Source organism: Ipomoea nil, unplaced genomic scaffold (assembly GCF_001879475.1).
Source record: "Ipomoea nil cultivar Tokyo-kokei standard unplaced genomic scaffold, Asagao_1.1 scaffold3087, whole genome shotgun sequence".
Classification (NCBI taxonomy): domain Eukaryota; kingdom Viridiplantae; phylum Streptophyta; class Magnoliopsida; order Solanales; family Convolvulaceae; genus Ipomoea; species Ipomoea nil.
Window position 1 is genome coordinate 3,137,250 of NW_017619515.1, and position 21,959 is coordinate 3,159,208.

The 21,959-nt window shown below is 34.1% G+C and overlaps 2 protein-coding genes across 6 annotated transcripts; both read left to right on the forward strand.

The window, feature by feature from the left end:
* The first annotated feature begins 720 nt into the window (after positions 1-720).
* On the forward strand, positions 721-21,021 carry LOC109166279 (raucaffricine-O-beta-D-glucosidase-like). 2 transcript variants are annotated; one of them, XM_019315215.1, is made up of 15 exons: positions 721-733; positions 13,229-13,233; positions 15,327-15,484; positions 15,587-15,653; positions 16,108-16,166; positions 16,293-16,368; positions 16,478-16,555; positions 17,024-17,111; positions 17,303-17,645; positions 18,509-18,627; positions 19,116-19,336; positions 19,459-19,490; positions 19,596-19,698; positions 20,454-20,562; positions 20,662-21,021. In XM_019315215.1, exons 3-15 carry the CDS (start codon positions 15,368-15,370, stop codon positions 20,837-20,839), a joined length of 1,590 nt encoding a protein of 529 aa, XP_019170760.1. In that variant the 5' UTR covers positions 721-733; positions 13,229-13,233; positions 15,327-15,367; the 3' UTR covers positions 20,840-21,021. The 2 variants fall into 2 exon arrangements, with proteins under 2 accessions (XP_019170760.1, XP_019170759.1); XM_019315214.1 differs by lacking the exons at positions 721-733; positions 13,229-13,233 and having other exon boundaries at positions 15,263-15,484.
* On the forward strand, positions 2,705-9,565 carry LOC109166276 (autophagy-related protein 11). Of its 4 annotated transcripts, none has more exons than XM_019315208.1 (6): positions 2,705-3,231; positions 3,538-4,564; positions 6,130-7,777; positions 8,159-8,376; positions 8,534-8,747; positions 8,870-9,565. In XM_019315208.1, the coding sequence occupies exons 2-6, from the start codon at positions 3,621-3,623 to the stop codon at positions 9,314-9,316; spliced, it is 3,471 nt and encodes a 1,156-aa protein (XP_019170753.1). In that variant the 5' UTR covers positions 2,705-3,231; positions 3,538-3,620; the 3' UTR covers positions 9,317-9,565. The 4 variants fall into 4 exon arrangements, with proteins under 4 accessions (XP_019170753.1, XP_019170751.1, XP_019170752.1 ...); XM_019315206.1 differs by having other exon boundaries at positions 2,705-3,017; positions 3,111-4,564; XM_019315207.1 differs by having other exon boundaries at positions 2,705-3,017; positions 3,125-4,564.
* Positions 21,022-21,959: the final 938 nt, after the last annotated feature.

Sequence of the window (21,959 nt, forward strand, 5' to 3'; positions counted from 1 at the left end):
TTTATAAGTTTATATCTTGAATAATTTTGTTAAGTAATATGAATAACTAAGAAAATAATACAATGTCATATATGCAAAAATAATCCCCTGGTTGTGGTTGACCTCAAGGTCCCTCGGCTAATCTCGATGATCGATCCCAGGACGTCAAGGACAATCCCGAGACCCCATGCGCCGATGCTAATCGATCTGACCTTGAGACAATCATGGGTTACTTTCGGGTACACCTTTGAACTCAAATCTAATCGATCTCAAGGTTGAATATTCTCAGCCTACATGCTTCGTTCTATGTCCATGTCATATTAGGTTTAAAATCTTAAGTCAATTCTAATATATCCATCAATAAATATATATAAACCATCATTATATATTTTGATAATAATGTATTTTTAGCTGTAGAATTATCTCGAATAATTATTATAATTTGTTTGTCCGCATAAGTAGAAAACCAAAAGAATCTCCTTTAGACATTTCGTGCAAAAGGATGCAAATTCAAGATGTCAAGTAATGCATTAAAAATTGAATACTTCATCACGTAGAAAGAGTATGTTCGTCGGAACAAAAACAAAAGAATTCCAAATAATTAATTATATATTTATATGTATTTTTTTTAATATTAGCTTTTTTCTTAAGTTAAAGAAACAGAATATTATTATCAATATTTAATTAATAAATTGTAAGAATTTTTTTTTTTTTGTTGGCATTGATTAACACCAAATCATGTATATATATATATATATATGTGTGTGTGTGTGTGTGTGTGTGTGTGTGTGTTATACTTACTTTGACTATGGGGTAACTTATTAGGGTAGTGAATTTAACTAGTTGATAACATTAGTTGATTATAGAAAATTGTTTAATAAATTAACTGTTAATTGATAGCTAATTATATACAAAATAATTTTTTATAAAAAATTGATCAAAAAATTTATTTTAACTAACTTTTTAATTCTAATCCTTTTAAACAATAAACTGTTATAAAAAAACTCCTAACAAAAGTTCACCTGATAAAATATTTACTAGGAGAATTTTTCTATACACATTTAACCACCTCTTGGAACAATATCTATAATTATTATCGACACGGAATCTACGCAAGAAAAGCCAAAAACGTTGGATTCACACAAATCCCAATTTGGTTTTGTATACTATTTTTTTTTTTTTTTTTTTTTTAAGGACAGGGACATGGACGGAAATTGGGAATTATTAATTGTGTCTGCGAGCATGCAATAATTGTGTTTTGTAACTTACAATGAGAAAAAGGCAAATACTGTTGACCTTAATTTTGCTTGGGAAGTTTAATGGTAATTGGTATCATCCTAAATAAATATTTAGGTCCTTATCCCAAGGAAGGCTAATTGTGACATTTACATACTGCATAGGGATTGTTTGGTCTATGGCCTTACCTTCCCTTGGAGGTCCTTATCTCAAGGAAGGCTAATTGTGACATTTCACATACTGCATAGGGATTGTTTGGTCTATGGCCTTACCCTCCTTATGGCATTTATAATAGTGAATTTTAAAATTTTTTTTTTAAGATGCTTAAACTTATGTAAAAGAGAGAGAATGAGAAAAGAGAAGAAGACAAAAAAGAGTTGCATGAGAGATTGATTTTTGCCTCCCATTGGGCTCCATGCAAAAAAAAAAAAAAAAAACATAAAGTTAGTGCGCATTAATCGCAGCAGAAGCGCCCACTAAGCAGTAAGCATGTTGGGGGTAGTTGTCAACTGGTGACCACTCTCATTTAATGAGGCTTAATCTGTGCAAAAATCAGACTAATGAAGATGCTTAGGGTACTTGGCTGAAAATGGATTGAGCAAATGAGTTACACAAGATCTTCTTACTGTGATTTACAAGTTACTTACATAAGAATATGATTTATAGATTATTAGTCTATTACATAGTATCTCACATAGTGATTGTTATTCGTGATTTGTTTGAAATTGATAGAGTTATTAAACAAGTTTTGACTTTGTCCCCTCTTAGCTGTAACATATTAGAACAATTGATAAGTAGATGACTAATAATGTCATATGTTACCATAGACCTTGTGGTCCACTGGCACTGAGTTGCTCTTTTATGTGCGACGTTGTGGGTTTGAACCTATAAAAGAGTGAGTAGTATTAAAAAAAAAAAAGAACATGCATTATTTTATGGTTACATACTTACAATTGTAGTAAACTTCTTATTGTTTGTTGGATAAAAATCGAACTCATGACCTTCAATTATGTTCCACCCTCTCAAAATTCTCATTTTGTTCACTAAAACCAAGCATAATACATATTTTGTGTTACATAAATAACGACTATCGTAATATTCCATAATTTCCTATAAATTCACAATACTCATAACAATTAAATATATCAATAAATCAATTAAATTGAACATTACCAAATCATTCTGGACAGAACTAGAATATAGTGTAAGATTCTCGACTTCTTATAATATACATAAAAAAAAAAGTAAATGTCAAATAATTAAATTCAAACACATGAAATAATAATCTGATCATAAAATAATATTTATGTAACGCTCTCACTCATCCCATCATCGTATTATAATTCTTTGGATTGGTTGGTGTCAACACCACACAAGTCCCTTGCATAGGTGCATCCATCCATTAAAAGATTGAACCAAACATGCCTTTATTGAAATAAAATTGAGAGAAAATACTAAGAATCCTACCATCAATAGACATCATTATCCACAAAAATGGAAAAGAGGGGTTTAATATAAGGCAGCTGCGACATTTTTTCTCTTTTGTGTGTGTGTGTGTTGTATCAGGACTCTTTCTCTTTTATGAAATTGTGGAGGAACTGGGAAAAAGACCACTGCGAAAATCCTTCCTTGACCCCTGTTGGTTGCTTCTTTCACAAGGACCCTTTTCTCTGATAAATAGCGAGAAGAAGGGGAAGAAAGGAGAGGAAAAGGAAGGGAACAAAAGAGTATTATTCAGCTCCAGAAAACAAGAAAACGCAGACCCATCATCAGATACATAGAGAATATTGACCTAATCACAAGTAATTCTGTTTCTCTTTCGATTGTGGATGTATCTGTGTTTGTGAGCATATGCATTTGGGTTCTGTTTTTTGCGTTTTATGGGCCCGGTTTAGTTTATTGATTGCAGATTTTTGCGGCGGGGATTGATTGATTGGTTGCGTTTGGGTTTTGTGGGAATTGGGGGTTTGTCGGCGGCGGTGAAGTTGCGATTTTTCCGACGAACTATTCTCGGAGGTCGTTGAAAAATCTGAGCTTTGCTGGTGGGTCGGGTCGGGTGAAATTGGGTGTTTTAAGGTGGGAGTGGAGTGGGTTTTGGGAATCTTATAAGAGGGGAATTGTGAAATTGGGGTTTTGGAGGTTTTGAATATGGGGTTTTAAGACTGGTTTGAAGTTGGGGGGGGGGGGGGGGGGGTTGTATTGAATATTGATAAGATCTTTCTTTGGATTTGCTGAGATTTGGGTTGCTTTGGATCATTTGAGGGGTGGGTATGTTTCGATATACATAAAGTTTCTGTTTTGATTGTTGATTTTGTGGATCAGGGCTGGAGATTGCGGCGTGGCAAGAGTTTAAGGTGGTTTGATAATTGTTTATTTGGTGAGGAGTTGTGGAATTGGGGGAGAAGATGAGTTCAAATGTGTTGTCTGGTGCAGTTCAAAATGGGAAGCTCTTAGTTCACATTGCCGAGAACGGGCAATCGTTTGAGCTCAGTTGCAATGGATATACGCTCGTTGAAAACGTGCAGGAATACCTGGAATCGGTGAGCGGGATTCCCTCGAATGATCATCTTCTCTTGTGCCAGGATGTGAAACTGGAGCCTCGGTGCCCCCTCTCGACTTACAAGCTCCCATCGGACGATCAAGAAGTGTTCTTGTTCAACAAATCAAGAATGCGGAGCAATGCACCACCTCCAGCCCCCGAGCAAGTCGAGAAAATCGACATTCCTGATCCCCCGTTGCCCACCGCTACCCACGATCCCCACCCGTTGGATGATGCTTCGGATCCTGCCCTAAAAGCCTTGCCCTCGTACGAGAGGCAGTTCAGGTACCACTTCCACTGCGGAAACGCCATTTACACGCTTTCGCAAGTGAAAATCGAGGCCTGTGAGAGGCTTTTAAAAGCTCAGAAGGTGCAGGAGAGAGCTATGGGGATTGCTAGGGGAAATCTTGATCATTTCTACGGGATGATACAGCAAAACTATGGTGAATTCTTGAAATGCTACTCGCAGCAGCATCGGAGCCACTCTAATCTGATAACGAATTTCGGGAGGGATATAGAGAGGTTGAGATCTTGCAAACTCCATCCATCCTTAGAAACTGGCAACCGGAAATGCTTGCTGGACTTTGTGAAGGAAGAGAACTTGCATAAGTTGGTAGAGGATTGTAACAGTTCCCACCTGCAGTTCGATAATAAGGTTTCCGAATTTAAGCAGGAATTCGGAGAGCTAGAGAACAATGCCAAGCAATTATTTTCGAGCAAGGCTTCTGATATTATCAGGGATCTGGAACAGACCATCCGAGACCATCAGAAGTATCTCAGTGAGCAAAAGAGCATAATGCAGGCTTTGAGGTTCTTTCCCTTCTCCTTCTCTGTGGTGTAGTGGTGTTATTTTCCTTTTATTTAGCCCCCGCTCTCATTTGATATACTTTTGAAATCTTGCATACCCTATTACGCATGATGCAATAAACTCATTCTTACTTCTCGAGACTATGATATGGGGGTGTTTGGTAAATGGCTTAGCTTTTAGCTGATTGGGTTAGTGAGTTTGACTAGTTGATATCATTAGCTAATTGTAGAAAAGTATTTGGTAAATTAGCTGTTAGCTGTTAGTTGATTACATACAAAATGACTTTCTCAAAAAGCTGATCCAGTAGCTTTTTGAATTTTAGCATTTTGGAGCAATAAGTTGTTACAAAAAGCTAATTAATCAAACACTCATATTGATTGTTTAACCTAGTGAAACAACTAATAGCGGTCAAATAAGCAAAAATTGGCAAATAGGCTAACTATTTTACCATATAGGGCCATTGATTACCAATCGAACAGAGTGTTCAATGCACAAATGCTGATTCTGATGATAAAGGCAAACCTTTTTTTACTATGCTTTTAACTTACTTTGCTTTTGCATAGGGGTTCTCTCATCCATTACATTTTAAAGCCATTCAAATAGAAGCATAGAGCCACAATACGCTAACAACTTAAAATAGTGAGAGGCAGCATGATTCTCTCATTCATTACAGTTATTAAATATTAAGAGCTTTCTGTCAGTGTATATTCTCCCATTCTCTTTTAGATGCACCTTTTTAGAAAAAGTATAAATATGCTTGCTCTTCGCAGTGCACAGGTCTATTATAGATTACCAAGACATGTTTTATGCTGGTTCTTAAAGAAGAAGGTTTACCTCCTATTTACATTAGAGTTAAAGATACCTATGATAGTTACTAGTGTGAGGCGTAAATTAGCTATTAGTTGATAGTTGATTACATACAAAATGACTTTCTCAAAAAGCTTATCGAAAAAGCTACTTTGAGCAGCTTTTTGAATTTTAACTTTTTGGAGCAATAAGTTGTTACAAAAAGCTAATTAATCAAACACTCATGTTGATTGTTTAACCAAGTCAAACAGTTAATAGTGGTCAAATAATCCAAAATTAGCTGATAGGCTAACTATTTTATCAAATAGGGCCTTAACCTTTTCTTTTTTACTTTAGTGATGGATGAGTTGCTAGACATATGCTAGGTTCGTTTCCATAGTTTAACCCAGAGATGAGGGGCTCAAAGTGTGCTGAAGAAATATTTTACTTCAGTGTATGCTGCAAATTCGGCATAACATACTGGTGTGGGTGGAGTTGAGTTTGATGCAATGGATGCTCAAAATTGTATGCACTTGTAATACCTTGGGTCTACTTTTCATAGGGAAACATTGATAATTATGCAAATCAGAAATACGGTGAATTGGGTTAAGTGGAGAAGTGCCTCCAAGTTTTTATGCGACCATAAGATTGGATATTCTGATTTTCTTTCTTGCAATGTGTTCATAATTCATATCAAACCTCTGATGCATATGATGTTTTTCATTCTTACACATGTTTATAACCGTTAATATTTACACAATTCTTGCTCATGCTCGTGCAGTAAAGATGTGAATATGGTAAAAAGGCTCGTGGATGATTGCCTCACTGGCCAGTCGTCATCCTCTCTTCGTCCTCATGATGCGGTTTCTGCCTTGGGTCCCATGTACGAAAGCCACGAGAAAATTTATCTCCGCAAGATGCAGGATTGTGATCGAAGAATCACGGGTTTGCTTGATTTCTGCAAGGATAAAAAGAACGAAACGAACCTATTTGTGCATAATTATATGCAAAAGATAGCATATATCCAGTATATGATCAAGGATATACGGTGCAAATTCTCCGTCTTCCAGGAGGCTTTGAAGCGTCAGAGTGATCTTTTTGAACACCTTAGAGTGGTTCGTGGAATCGGTCCTGCATATAGAGCGTGCCTTGCGGAGGTTGTAAGAAGGAAAGCTTCGATGAAGCTCTATATGGGGATGGCGGGACAATTGGCTGAACGGCTCGCGACCAAGAGGGAAGCGGAAATTCGTAGGCGAGAGGAGTTCCTTAAAGTTCACAGTTCATACATTCCGAGGGATGTTTTGTTTTCGATGGGATTGTATGATACCCCTAGCCAGTGTGACGTGAATATAAGTCCTTTCGATACCAAGTTGCTCGATATTGATATCTCGGTGCTCGATCGTTATGCTCCTGAGTATTTGATGGGACTATCATACAGAGGCGAGAAGCATTCGGGTCTCAAGAGTTCGTTTTCCATGTCTAACGATGGCTCACAATCGGCCGAAATCGATGAATGTGCCTTTGAATTTTCTGAGAAGGTCGATTCCGAGGGTTCGGAGTTTCTAGATATCGCTGGAACCAGCAAGATGGAGGTCGAGAATGCGAAACTAAGAGCGGAACTTGCTTCTAAGATAGCCGTGATTTGTTCCATTAGCCCTGAATTCGATTACGAATCTCTCGACGATAGTAAAATCGATAGTTTTCGAAAAGATATCCGGGAGAAAACCTCCGAAGCCCTACGTCTGAAAGACGAGTACGAAAAACACCTCCAATCTATGCTGAAGACGAAACAAATGCAGTGTGAATCGTACGAGAAACGAATCCAGGAATTGGAGCAGCGATTATCGGATCATTACTCGCAAGGCCATAAGCATTCTGCCGATGAGGGCACGTCGAACTTAACCGCTTCGGCTGCGAAGAACGACGGTAGCAAATCCGAGATATCGGGCGTTGGAGAAGCCGCTATGGATGAGTTTTCGTGTGCCTCTAGTTCATTAGATAAACCGGGGCTTCTCTCCAAACAGAGAAAGGCGGCACAAGAAGCATTGTACGATAATATGACGGATTCTTCCAGTACGATTAACCCGCAATTGGATTCATCTATGCTCGATCCTCACCGTGATGAAGAACACGAGCACTTCTCTGACAAGGATGCAAAAGAGACGGTGGATGTGGCTGTGTCGATCCCGTCAAGTTCTATGGTTTTGAGTGTGTCTCAGCCTTCGAACGTTTTACCTTCTGAAGCAGCAGCTGAACCCGACATGGATTCGAAAGTAAGTGCCGATCTGGTTCTCGAGTTGCAAAACGCACTTGCTGAAAAATCAAGCGAGTTGAACGAAGCAGAGAATGAGCTCGGGATGTTGAGAGAAAAGGTCGCCAAGCTTAACATGGAGTTGGAGAACAAGAGGCAGCTCCTCGATGAATCTCAGGTACTGTTGACTGAAACTACATTTTTTTTTTTCTCAATTTAAACGGCAATATAAGTAGTATGGTATGGTAGCAATGTCGCGGTGACTTGTTCTTCGACTCTCGTTACTCATGCCACCATAAATTTTTTTTTTTCTATGCAACTGATTGGCACGTTTGGTTCGCGGAGTAGGCCTGGAATGGAATAGCATTCCCAGTAATAGGCTTATTCCTTCTGCGAACCAAACAATAGAATACAATTCCTATTATATTCTTGGCTTATTCCATTCCTTATGGAATAGCATTCCTAAAAATTCATTCCGTGAACCAAACGTGTAACTGATAGTTTATTAAATCTCTCTTAACTCAAATACCCCGTGATTCTTTTCTATATTGGTCTGCAGATGAATTGTGCCCACTTGGAGAATTGTCTTCACGAGGCAAGGGAGGAAGCTCAAACCCATCTTTGTGCGGCCGATCGAAGGGCCTCGGAGTATAGTGCACTGCGTGCTTCTGCTGTAAAAATGCGTAGCCTCTTCGAAAGATTGAGAACTTGTATTTTATCGGGCGGGACAGCTGGTTTTGCCGAGTCCCTACGTGCTTTATCTCAGTCTTTGGCAAAGTGAGTCTTATTTCCCTCGTCTTTTGACACTCGTTTTATGGTCTACTTTTCATCCTAATATTTTAGTATAAACTTGGGCGGGGATAGGTAGAACCCTTTAACCCAAGAAACACTAACTCAAAATTTATTTTTATTTTTCCGTCTTTTCGAATACTAGTTCTATTAATGAAAAGGAGGATGATAGCACCGCTGAGTTCCGAGAATGTGTCCGGGTGCTCGCTGAGAAAGTTGCTGCATTGTCGAGGAACCGAGCAGAGCTGCTTGAAAGGTGTTCGAATTCCGAAACTGCAAATAAGCAGCTAACGAAGGAGGTTGAAGAGAAGAAAGAGCTCGTCAACGCCCTCTATAAAAAACATCAACTCGAGAAGCAGGTAACTCATTTTTTGTCTTCGATGGTAACTATATCATTGTTGCATCCCGAAAAGGTATATATACTATATACAATTTTTGAAATAAACGAGGTTTCTCTGTTGCGTTTCCTGTGTGTTTATAGGCGAACAAAGAGAAGATATGTTTTGCTCGGCTCGAAGTTCACGAGATTGCAGCATTCGTGCTCAACTCAGCGGGATACTACGAGGCAATCAACCGCCACTGCCCCCGCTATTACCTCTCTGCAGAATCGGTGGCCTTGTTCACCAACCATCTCCCGAGCCGCCCAAGCTACGTTGTCGGGCAGATTGTGCACATAGAACGACAGATCGTGAGGGCCCCACCCTCGCCCTCGACTCAAGCTGACCACCACCACGATAGAGATCGAGTAGTAGGAGATTCATTGATGTCCGATGCAGGAACGAGCCGGTTGTCGTCCTTGAATTCAGGAACAACTTCAACAACGCCTTATGGTCTCCCTGTTGGGTGCGAGTTCTTCATCGTGACAGTCGCCATGTTACCCGATACATCATCATCGACCATTCGTTCCCAATCATCGTCCCCTTCCTGATCGCGCTAACCGGCAAATTGGAAATGATGGAAGCTAACTGTTCTGGTGTAAATACCACCATATTACAAGAACCCATAATGGGGATTCTTATGATTAGCTTGATTTCCCACTGTACAGTTCAATCTAGCTCCCCCCAAATTGATCATGGAAACTCTACTTGTACATACAATCAATCCCCTTTTCTTCTAAATTGTCACTTTGTGAATATCTCTTCTCTTGGTTTCTTCATTTCTTGCAGTTCTGATCTTTCATTGCTTTCTGCAACAAAGCTTGAAATGCTTTGTTCGTTATTGAGTATTCACTATTTTTTTCATAATGATAATGATTATTGGGAGGGACTTAGTCCTTCAATTATTCTCTATAGTTATTTCTGAATCAATTATCCTCTATAGTTATTGGGGGTGTTTGGTAAATAGCAGCTTATTGAGTTTGTGGGTTTGACTAGTTAATAACATTAAATTAGTTGATAGTAGAAAAATATTTGGTAAATTAGCTGTTAATTGATAACTGATTACATTGAATATTAGCATTAGCATTTTAGAGCAATAGCGGATTACATTGAATATTAACATTAGCATTTTAGAGCAATAAGTAGCTGATTACATGTAAAATGATTTTCTCAAAAAGCTGTTTTGAATATTAGCATTAGCATTTTAGAGCAATAAGTTGTTAGAAAAAGCTAATTAATCAAACACTCATATTGATTGTTTAACAAGTTAAATAACTAATAGTTGTCAAATAAATTAAAATTGGTTGATAAGCTAACCATTTGATAAGTTAACTATGTTACTAAAAGTGAACTATCACTTTTAAATTTAGAACAAAAAATGAAATATTTTTTTTTTTCAAAAATCTGAATTCTATAATATTATTTTAATATATATATTTCGCTTTTGTTAAATAGTCAATGAACCGCCTTTATTTTTATATGATGTGCTCTATTTGACTTGATTAATGAATGAGTTCTCTTTTATTTAAAATATTTTTAAAAAATGCTGTAATAATTTTACACGTTTTGCAGACCAAACCTTCTACAATTTTTTTTAGAGTATATATTGTTCTTTGAAAAATAGGTTTTTGTTTTATTAATTAAATGAGATAAGAAATTTATAGGTGGGGTTTGATTGGGATATGAGTCATGAGCCGGATTTGGTGTGCTTGGTTTGGTCTAGTAGAAGAAAAGGTGGGTTGAGAGAGGTTAGTTAGGGGGCGTTGGCGGCTTGTCGGTCGGCGCACCAGCTTTCGCTTGCTGTCGCGTGCCTAGTGCGTCAGGTGTACCCTGAGCGTTGTACCCGCATGGCTTGGTAGCACCTACGGTCTAGTGGTCTAGAGTCTTCTCCTTTAACTCATTCACTACAGTTCGATTCTTGACAACGGTATTAATACTGCTAGTTCATTACTTGAGCTATTGTTCGTGTTACTCATTTATTTATTATTTGAACCGTCGTTTTGGACCTATATCTCGAGTTTTGTACGTAATCTTTTGGGCCTAGCTCCCCGAGTAATAATATTACTACTTTCCTACCCCGTTCTATACACCTATATATTATTTGGTAGGTAACATCGCCAAAGCGTATCATCAAATTTGACTACAAAGGAAGGAACTCGAAGTAGGGCATCGACTTGTTTCCCAGAATTAGAGATGTACCGCAGCTTCTCCTTTTTTTTTTTTTTTTTTTTTTTTTTTTTTTTTTTTGTCAGGGCGGGGGGGGGGGGGGGGGGGGGGGGATGGATCATGTTCCTTACCAACTGGTAACTATAGACCCCGATATCCTTTTATCTGATTTATCGTGAACCCTGTCCCGACAAAATCATTTTGGGAACAATAATTTAAAAAAAAATGAAAAATACAAATGGAATATATTATTATATATAGTTTTGGCCAATTGGACTAATCTTTTAGCTTATCCATTCAAATAACCAAATCCATGCACATTAATTTCTTGACGTGTACGAAATATAATGTACTTTTCTCTAAAAAGTCACATGTACAAAACGTTTAAAAACATATCACGTTTTATCATATTTTATTTTAGTTTATTTTTGAAATATAAATCTACTATTTGCTCAAACGAAATTTTTGTTATGGTTAGATGGAGAATGATAACTGATAGAATTGTATTGAATGAATGTAAATATAATTGTACAGATTGGGGGAATATATAAAGAGAGAATCATAGGAAGATTAAGATTAGGAGTCGACTCAAATACAAATAGTCCTAATATAGAGAAAGTTGAGTTAAGGTTGAATTAGAGTGTAATTCACAAGTTGTTATTCGAAATTATGTGGCTATATGAGCGAAATTTTTTTACCACATTTTAGAGGCTATTCGAGAGTTCAAGGATTATGATTGGGTGTGTATGGTGGAACAAACTTATAGAGAAATAAATATATGTGCTAATTAGATGACATCTAGTTGATTCCAACTTGATTTAATGGTTTTTTTTTTTTTTATGTTCCCATAAGACATTATAAGATGCACAATCAAACATTATAAAAATGTGTGTTTCTAGGATGTATATGCACAATTACTTATCCGTGAATGCACAATCAAGCATTACAAGATGCATAATATGTAGTTCAATTCGTATGTCGCATGAGAAATGTGGTTCTCATTTGATCGTGCATATATATTAGTGGATGGAAAAACTTCACTTAAGACTTGCTTCTCCAATAATTATCCTCAAAAGTAAATATAGTTTTTATTTATTTATTAGAGCTTAACCACGGATGTTGGCAAGAATTGAATTTGTGATCAACTCTTGGGAGAAGAAATCAATGTTCGAAATTTAGTAGTAGGCAAATTTTTTGTGTGCGCTCACATTCAAGACAGAGTGTGGAGCCCTTAGGTTGATGATTCAACCTTTTGGAGAAGAATAATTGAACTTGTGACCTTTTGGTTCAAAAATCATTCTCTACTTACTCGATCATTCTTTCAAAAGTTAAAAAATAAATAAATATAGTTAACCATATATTTTTGTGCAGTCCAAAAAAAAAAAAATGAAAAGGAGGAAGGTGGATTACTTTTCTACATTTTATTTTTGAATTATGTAAAAGTAGGCATGGTAGAGGTTTGAATGAATTATTTAATTAAATTAGTCGGAATAATCAATTCTATTAGCTAGGTTGCATTCTTCTCCCATTGATTATTCCAACTAATTAATAATTAATAATTAAATAATTCATTTAAACCCTGTATCTCACAATGGTTAGTAAAATAAAGTTTATGAATTTATTTTGGATTGATTTTTCTGTTGAAGTATGTCTCAAGGGATAAATCAATACCAACTGAATCATACATCCATTTTATGGATAATGAATGTATAGTAGATTGGAATATAAATATTATGCTGCTTATTATATACCTATAGATGATGGTGATCTGTTGGTATAAATTGTTGGTAGATCGTCTGACATGATTTTTAATTTTCAGTTTAATTAAAAATAAGTACAGTAATTATAAGCTGCTGCATGATGTTTTGTAACACCATGGAACGACGTATAATTTGTGTATGTTTAGTATTAGAATTGTAAACTTCTAAAATATAAATTGTGTTTCTAAGTCCAAACACATAACAACTGTAGAAGGGAATTTGTGAATATAATATAAGATGTGTGATTGCAGTATTTGAAATGAACTTGTGAATACAAAACAAGATAATCAATTACATATATGTTAATACTCAGTGGTGGAGCCACAATGGGGGCAGTGGGCCCTACCCCATATAAATTCTATATATACTAAATATACTAAGATTTAAACAAAGTTTGGGTTGGCTTGGATGGTAAGGATATTGTTTTACCTCGATCATAATATGAATGAAATGTCAGTAGTTCGAAAGATGCATTCCATTTAGTTGCCATGCATTTCATTTGTACTGATATAGTTGTTTAATGGTTATGTTAATTACTAAGGACGAATTCATTTGCTGAAAATTCGTTAATGTTGGTTGGCATAGTTGTTTATTTGGAATAATTAGTTAATGTTAGTTAGCATATAGTTGTTTAACAATTTTATTCGTATTTGATATTTTGTATTTTATATTTATACATTGTATTTGAACATTTTTTTAATTCATTTTACCTTTATTTTTTCGCCTCCACTCGACGTAAATCCTGACTCCGCCACTATTAACATTGTGTGTTTGTAGTATACAAATTTATAAATTTTTAAAAAGTAAATTATGAACATTTACTCATTTAGTATGTAAATTGTAAATATTTAGATGCAGGTCCTGAGAATAATTTGCCCCTAATACTATATATGTGTGTTTATAATTACGTATACCAAACGTACGTTGACTCGAACTACATCAACTATTCTATTTTCCAAACAAACATCATCATCATCAAGTTTTAATTCTTAATTGTAACATATTATATTCACCAACAACCTCGGTTGACTAATGGGAAAGTCTCTAATTGTTATTCAAAGATAGATATATTATTTTGAGTGTAATGATTGTAATCTTAACCAGTAAAAAATTATAAGAAGATAAACCAAATTAAGTTACTCGATCAATTCAAACATATAAAGCTAATAAATAGTTATTACAGTGAGTAAAATTTAGAATATTGTAATTAATAAGCCAATTATCTGATTCGCTTACCTAAATTATTGTGACAATCAATAATCCTACCTCATAAGATTCAATTAATATATAATAATGTTTCTGTTAATTGAATGATTATTTTTTCCTATGCACCAACAAACAACGTAACGAACATCAATATGCATGATAGGATTTTGTATAATTTGGTCTGGTTAATTAAAAACCCGACCGATCGAATAATATAATTTCCTAGCAGGATAAGGTTATCCTCGTTTTGCATATTCGTGCGGAGCAATACAATTATATTGCCACAAGAATAATGTTTTGCATGCGTGTCAACAACATTATCCACCCGTCTTCACAGTACAATAATTTCCAAAAACACAGAGGAATAAAGGCATACATATATACAACAACCATAAAAATCGATCAGAGGTAACAAAGACTCATTATACGTAAAGTATACATGCAGAGATAAAAATTGAGGATTGAATTTAGATAATTCACAATTTACTTCCTCTAGCGTCTTTGAGTGGGGTTTGTGAAGATTTAAGATTCACTACTGGAAATTCTGAAATTTCCGACCACCTGAAAGTGATCTTAAATCAAGTTGAAGTCTTTTTCCGACCACTTTTGATATCCGGAAAAACCTTTGTTGCTATTTCCGACCACTTTTTGGACTTTTTGGTATCAACTTAATTTAAGATCATTTTCAGGTGGTCGGAAATTTCAGAATTTCCAGTAGTGATTAGTCTTGCATGAAAAATATAATATATTAAAAAAAGACTATAATTATATTCCACGTCATGTAAAATGTAACTTCAAATAGTAATTAAGGACCTTAAAATGATCAAAAATGAAAAAGGAAAAGTACTTAATTACTATACACTAGACATAATAATGAATAAAGGCATAAATAGAAGAACAAAAAAACACACCAATAATTATATTCTGCCTTATCCATTATTATTCTCAAAAAATTAAATCCGACACGACAGAGCATCTGGGAAAATGCAAATCATGGTAACTCAACTGAACACAGATGTTAGACTTTTGCTTACTGTGCACAAGAAGTCCCTCTCACTATGTTACGGGTGAGACTCGGTCCCAAAACATTATCCTAAACTTCACATTGTGACCAACTGAACTGTCTATGTGAACTATTCTGCCTTATTCAAAATACACATTTGGATAGCAACTGCGGACTGTAAATAGAAACAATAATTATATTCCGCGTTGGTCGCCGGGTTAGTTGAATTTTATTTTTCTAATTTACATGTTTACGTGTTTCTCGAAGTTCAAATATTTGGTCGGATAATGCCACCACTTTTCGTCTTTAATTTGTCAGCATGCCACCTACAACCTACGACGCATAAATACACAAGACTCCTCTTATATATCTTCCAAGAAAATCTTCATTCCAGAACACACACATATATTCTCCTCTCCTCGATCTTTTCTGTTTTGTTTTTCATTAAAACAAGCTTGCATAGGAACATGTACGGCGATAAGAAAATGGATAATCATCTCACCGGAAACGGCCGGAAGTTCCAGGTTTGCCGGAGTGACTTCCCGGACGACTTCTTATTCGGTGCATCATCGTCAGCTTATCAGGTTCGCCGCCGGCGTTTTTATACGCTTTTTAATTTCTTTATTTACATTTTTTCTCTCTCTCTGGTAATTTAGAAAAATAAAAGTTTTTAATTGAAATTATAGACGGAAGGAGCAACAAATGATGGTGGTCGGAAACCTTGCATTTGGGATACCTTCTCTAAGAAAAAAGGTATCTTGATTTTTTTAATTTATGAAAAAATTTACAGTAAAACCCAATTTCGACTTTTAAAGCTGATCGCCTTCAAATCAAGAAAGTTGACAACTCTTATAAGAGTGGACTTAAAACGTTATTACTAAGTCAACTAAATTGAAGTTGTCAAAATCTTTAAAGGAATTTTATATTGCATTAATTGTATTGGTCTCGTATTAGTAGATATAATTCGTTGAGGGCAACTTCAACCGAGTTAGCAGATAATTGATCTTTTTGATTTAAATAAGTTAATTATGAGTAATCTAGACTGGTTTACCTCTTTAGAATTCTTTGCTGACTAGAGTTAAAACTTAAAAGACGTATTTCATCCAAAATGCTTATTTTAATTTAGTAGTGGTTGTCAACTTTTCTCCAAAATCAAAGATATAATTGGTTGGATAGTTAAGACTAATATGTGTTAATTGAACCGCAGGTACAGTGACGGATGGGACTAATGCTTCTACGGCTGTTGATGTTTATCATAGATACAAGGTAATTGTTGGGGAATCTAAGAATCTAATGCTAATTAATTAATTAGTAAGTATTTAGATAATTAGATAGTAATTAGGTTCCTTTTTTATAATTATTAAAATTTCCTTAATTTTTGTTTTGTTCTAGGAGGATGTCCAGATAATGAAGAAACTTGGGCTGGATGTTTACAGATTCTCCATTTCTTGGTCAAGAGTATTGCCAGGTAATAATAATGAAAAATAAAAAATAAATTGAAATAAACTAATAAATTTTTATTTTTAGTTTTTTTTTTTAAAAAAAATAAAAATGTTATAAATTGAATTAATTTTCAGGAGGAAGACTCAGTGCTGGCATTAACAGAGAGGGAATCAACTTCTACAACAACTTTATAAATGAGCTTCTAGCTAATGGTACATTGTTTACTATATTTTATTGGGATTTAATAATTGTAAAAAATGCATTTTAAAGTAAAAAAAGCGTAAATTTGATTTTTGCGTAACACTTTGTCAGTCGAACTCATTTCACATAATCTTTATAGTGTTATTTATTTTTCCTGTGACCCTTTCGATTGAACCCATCGCATTGGGTTGCGGTCTATTACACAAGTGGTTACCGACTTTTCTTACCACTTAAAAATATTTGTCTCATCAGGTCTGATCTTGTTAGTGCGATTTATCTATTGTGTCTTGTAAAAGTGAGAGTGGTTTCCCTACACACCAAAAAAGTGTTAAAAAAGTCTTCTTTTTTTTTTTTTTTAATCTCGAATTTGAGACAATGTAATTATCTTAAAAACTCACAAATAGGATTAATTTCGATGTGTGGGTAGACAAAAAAACACTTAATTAAATCTGTTTTTAATGCTAATTAACCATCGCCAGGTATACATCCATTTGTTACTATGTTTCATTGGGATGTTCCTCAAGCATTGGAAGATGAGTATGGTGGCTTTTTAAGCCCAAGAATTCTGTAAGTAACCCAATATTCTTAACCCTCCACATAATTAAATTCGAAAATTTTAAGGTGTCATATTGATAGATATTATGTCAATTTACATTAAATTAATATAATCGGTCGAGCCGCACGGACTTAATTCATGATTCAGTAGTCAGTATTGGAGAGAAAAGACTAAGACATGTTTTAATTTATTGTTAAAACAGGAAGGATTATTGTGAATATGCGGAGCTATGTTTTTGGGAGTTTGGAGACAGGGTGAAGAACTGGATCACCATGAATGAACCATACATGTTCACAACTAATGGCTATGCAAATGGGACATTTGCACCTGGCAGAGGATCTTCTTCTTCGTCGTTGTCGGCTAAAAAACCAGACAACAACGATCGTTCTCGATCTCTCAGCGGATGTTTTCCATGGCGATTGTCATTATCGTCCAAGGTGAAAATTTCCGACAATGGAGATCCTGGTTTAGAGCCATATTTGGTCGGTCATAATCTGCTTCTTGCTCATTCTGCTATTGTGGACCTGTATCGCCAAAAATTCCAGGTATATTTTTTTTTTTTTTTTTTTTGTAATGTTATGACACGTTTTGTCTTTGAGTTATATATTAAAATAAATATTCTTATAAAAGCTGTATATTGGCTTTCGGTTGAATCCATTTAGTTATATGGATACCCTAGGTTAGTTTACTTTCTTGTGATCTTTGACAAGTTAAATTATAAGGCGGGTTTACTCGAAGTTCACGTATAGGTTGCAATTGTCGTCTTTCACATAAATAAAAGAAAATAACAATTTTTATCCTTCAATTATACTATTGCTGCTTTTTGCCTTTTTTTGGGTTCCTTAATTGTTTGCAAAGTTTTTTTTTTTTTTTTTTTTTTTTTTAATTCATTAATTGTCTAAAGTGTGTTTGCAAAATTATTATTATTATTTTAAAATAATTTAGACAACTTCATTTGGATATTTATACAATGAAAGCACTAATATAAGTTGTTGATTTGTCATTTTCGTTATTTAACAACTTTATTGTTCATGCATGTGCCATGCCATGATTTAATAACTTTTTCTAAGCTAGCTTAGGGCCCCACTAAAAATAAATATACTTTTTAATAATATATGGGTGGAAGACATCTCACATAAATGCGGGATGAGTTTCAACTAATTGTGTAGCGGTGTAGGTCCCTAAATATTTATACGCTAATGCTTACAATAAGATTAAAGTCATACTTTTTTTTTTTTAATTATATATATTTTCTAGTAAAACAACGATTATGAATTTATTTTGAGTTAGTTAACCATATCCGAAGGTAATTTTCAGTAATGATTTGATTGTGTTGTAGTGTATATATATAGCCATTTAATTATTGTGTAATTTAGTTTTAAGTTATTAACTATAATATTTATTGCAGAAAATTCAAAAAGGAAAGATTGGGATAACACTGATATCACAATGGATGGAGCCTCTCAATGAAAGTAGTGACAGTGACAAACAAGCTGCCCAAAGAGGTCTTGACTTTATGCTTGGATGGTAAGTGTAGTGTTTCATGCCACATTGCCACCTGCCTAATTTATCATTTTCCCTTTTTAACTAATTATCCTAAATTTAAGTACAAGGTCAAGAGTTTGAACTCACGTATATGAAATTACATTATTATTACTGAAAATCTCACTATTTCTGTTCAACATTTCCGGCCAACAATAATGTTGGTCCGTATTTTATAAAAAAATCATAACTTTTCATCGCAAATAGGTATAGACGGAAAGTTGGACGGAAATAGCGAGATTTCCAGCAATGCATTCTTAGAGCATCTTCATTGAAAATTTTTGCTCAATTTTTTTTTATGAGTTTATTGTAATGTGGAGGAGAGATGAGAAACTACAAAATTCTGATCTATTGAATTATGTAAATTTTTTTTTTTTAAAGTTACTATTTATTTGTATGTGAATATACTTTCATATTGAATAAGTTTATTTATTTTATTTTATTTTATTTTATTTTTTGGTTTTATATTTCAGGTTTTTGGATCCATTAACAAAAGGAGATTATCCTGGGAGTATGAGAAAATTGGTTGGGAATCGTCTCCCCCAATTTTCAAAAGAAGAATCCAAGAAGTTAATAGGATCATTTGATTTTCTTGGATTAAATTACTATACATCTTGCTATGCAACTGATACTGAATCCACCACTACAAATGGAATCCTGAGTGCTCTCACAGATTCCCAAGTTACCACCTTAAGTAAGTCCAAATAATAATAATTTTGTCCTGAGTGGGTGGTCGAGTAGGTGAAAGTGTGAAACATAATTCTTGTGTCAGTAAAATAATTTGTTTTCCTAATTTTTCTGTGTCAATTTTTGCAGCTGAAAGGAATGGAATCCCAATTGGTCCAAGGGTATGTATTTTATGAAGTTCCAAACCCAAATTCTTTCTTAAAAATTAATTTCTTTCATTTGATAATCTTCTCTGTTTAACATGTTTTTTTAATAAATAATTTCAGGGGGCATCTGAATGGCTATATGTCTATCCACAAGGAATTTACAAGCTATTGCATTATGTAAAAAAGACATACAATATTCCACTCATCTACATCACTGAAAATGGTAATAAAATACTACTTCTCTATTTCCTTATAAAAAATGCAAGGAATCATCTCTCTTCAACTAGTAGGCAAGTTGTATCCCCTTCTCGCCGCCCGGAACATAGATACTCCTTCCTGCCTAACTCCAAGTACATTGAAATTTCCGCTCTAATGAGAACAAAAATGGTGAGTTATATCCATTTCTCACCAAGAATAGAGATACCCCTTCCCGCTCAACCCCTAATACATTGAAATTTTCGCTTCAACGAGAGCAGAAATGAGGAGTTTATCTATATATTTCTCACCTGAACATGGATATCTCTTTTCGTCCAACCCCCAATACACTGAAATTTTATTTTATTATTAGTTAAACTACAAGTTTGATTTACGAGGGAGAGAAGTGTAGGGGGGTGGGTTCCGTCCGCCCAAAATTTCTTGCTAGAACAAGGATGGGGATGGAGAGCGGGGCAAGGTCGCAAGAACGGGAACTAGGAGTATACTTTCCGTCATGTCCTGCCTCATTGCCATCCGCAATAAGAAATATAAAAATTATAATTTCTATAATACTTTGCGCAATAATGCTTTGTCGTCTGACAAATAATTTGACAAACCTTTTTTTTTTTTTTTTTAAATGTTAATTCTCAATTTTAAAGTTTTTGTTTTGATTAAAACCATGGTGTAACCTATTACCTATAGAAAAATCATAGAATTTTCATTATATGGAAATAAAAAGTATGGTATAATTTAATCCGTTAAATATCTATTTTTTTTTTATAGGTTATGATGAAGTAAACAATTCAAATTTAACGCTTTCGGAAGCACGCCTTGATTATAACCGACTAAACTATCACCGGGAGCATATTTTCTACATCTCAAAAGCAATCAAGTGAGTTATTATTGTTGTTGTTGTTTTCCTCCTAATATGTTCTTACAAATAGTTTTCTTGATGATGATCTAATGAAGTGTGCAAAAATTTGATTTGCAGTGAAGGGGTGAACGTGAAAGGTTATTTTGTTTGGTCGTTGATGGATAATTTTGAATGGAACGAGGGGTACACAGTTCGTTTTGGTCTAATTTTTGTTGATTTTAAGAATAATTTAACAAGGTATCCAAAGGAGTCTGCATTGTGGTTTGCTAATTTTTTGGCAAAGGAAGATGAATAGGCAACATCCCGAGAATTCATATAGTAGATTAGAAGGTTTACTTAAGATTTGCTTTTAGCGGTATGGTGAAAGTTTGATCCCGTCACAGATGTGGGTTCTTTCTGCTCATAAAAAGATCAATATGAAAAGGGTCATCCAACAACATGATTCAAAATGTTTATTTGTTTATTTATTTTTTAGTAAAGAACTATTAATTGTCCCGTGTAATGCACGAACTATTATTAATTTAAAAAATTTACCAATTAAATTTTTGATATCCTCTGAATTAGCAAAAAAAGTAATGGTTGTGAAAACAGAAAAACGTACTTGAGTTCTTGAGCTCAGAATTAGTTTGATTAAAAATGTAAGTATAACTATACAATGTAATACTCCGTATTTAATATTTTAAAAAGTTTAATTATGTTATTATTATGTTGATTTTAAAATTTATTGGTACTTATATTATTATTTGAATTTGATTTTTTTTGAATGGAATTTGAATTTGAAATAACTACTTTAATTATATAACTAACGTATTTAAATAAAATTTGTAAATAAAATAACAGGCGATATTTGTCGAAAATCTCCATCAAAAACTTATTCATTTGAAAAAAATTATTTATGTAAGAACTATATTTATTTTATATCTAATTTCTCCTCTTTATATATGTGGATTCAAATTAATTATAATTGATGTTTAAATGAATATATACACAAATTATATTAAATATAAAACTTTACCAATAAATTTGAACGCAATAAACTTTTTTTCATACTTCATTATGCTTTAATATATATAGATTAGAGATAGAGATAGAGATAGAGATAGAGATATAGATAGAGCTATAATAATAAAATATAATTTATAAAATATAAATACATATAATAAATTCAAAAAAATATGTATAAATATATCTACCCACACAATTAATGCATTCATACTTGCTAATCTTGTATCAAAATGCATTCACACTTTGGAAGGAAAATTTTGTAACTAGATTCTGCTTTATATTATATATAAAGATAAATTAAGAATTGTAATTAATACTCCCTATATTATATTAGTCTACAATTATAGATATGTATGTATATATAGCCATATAGGGGAATTATACTGCCACTAATTTGAATTGTTCTTATG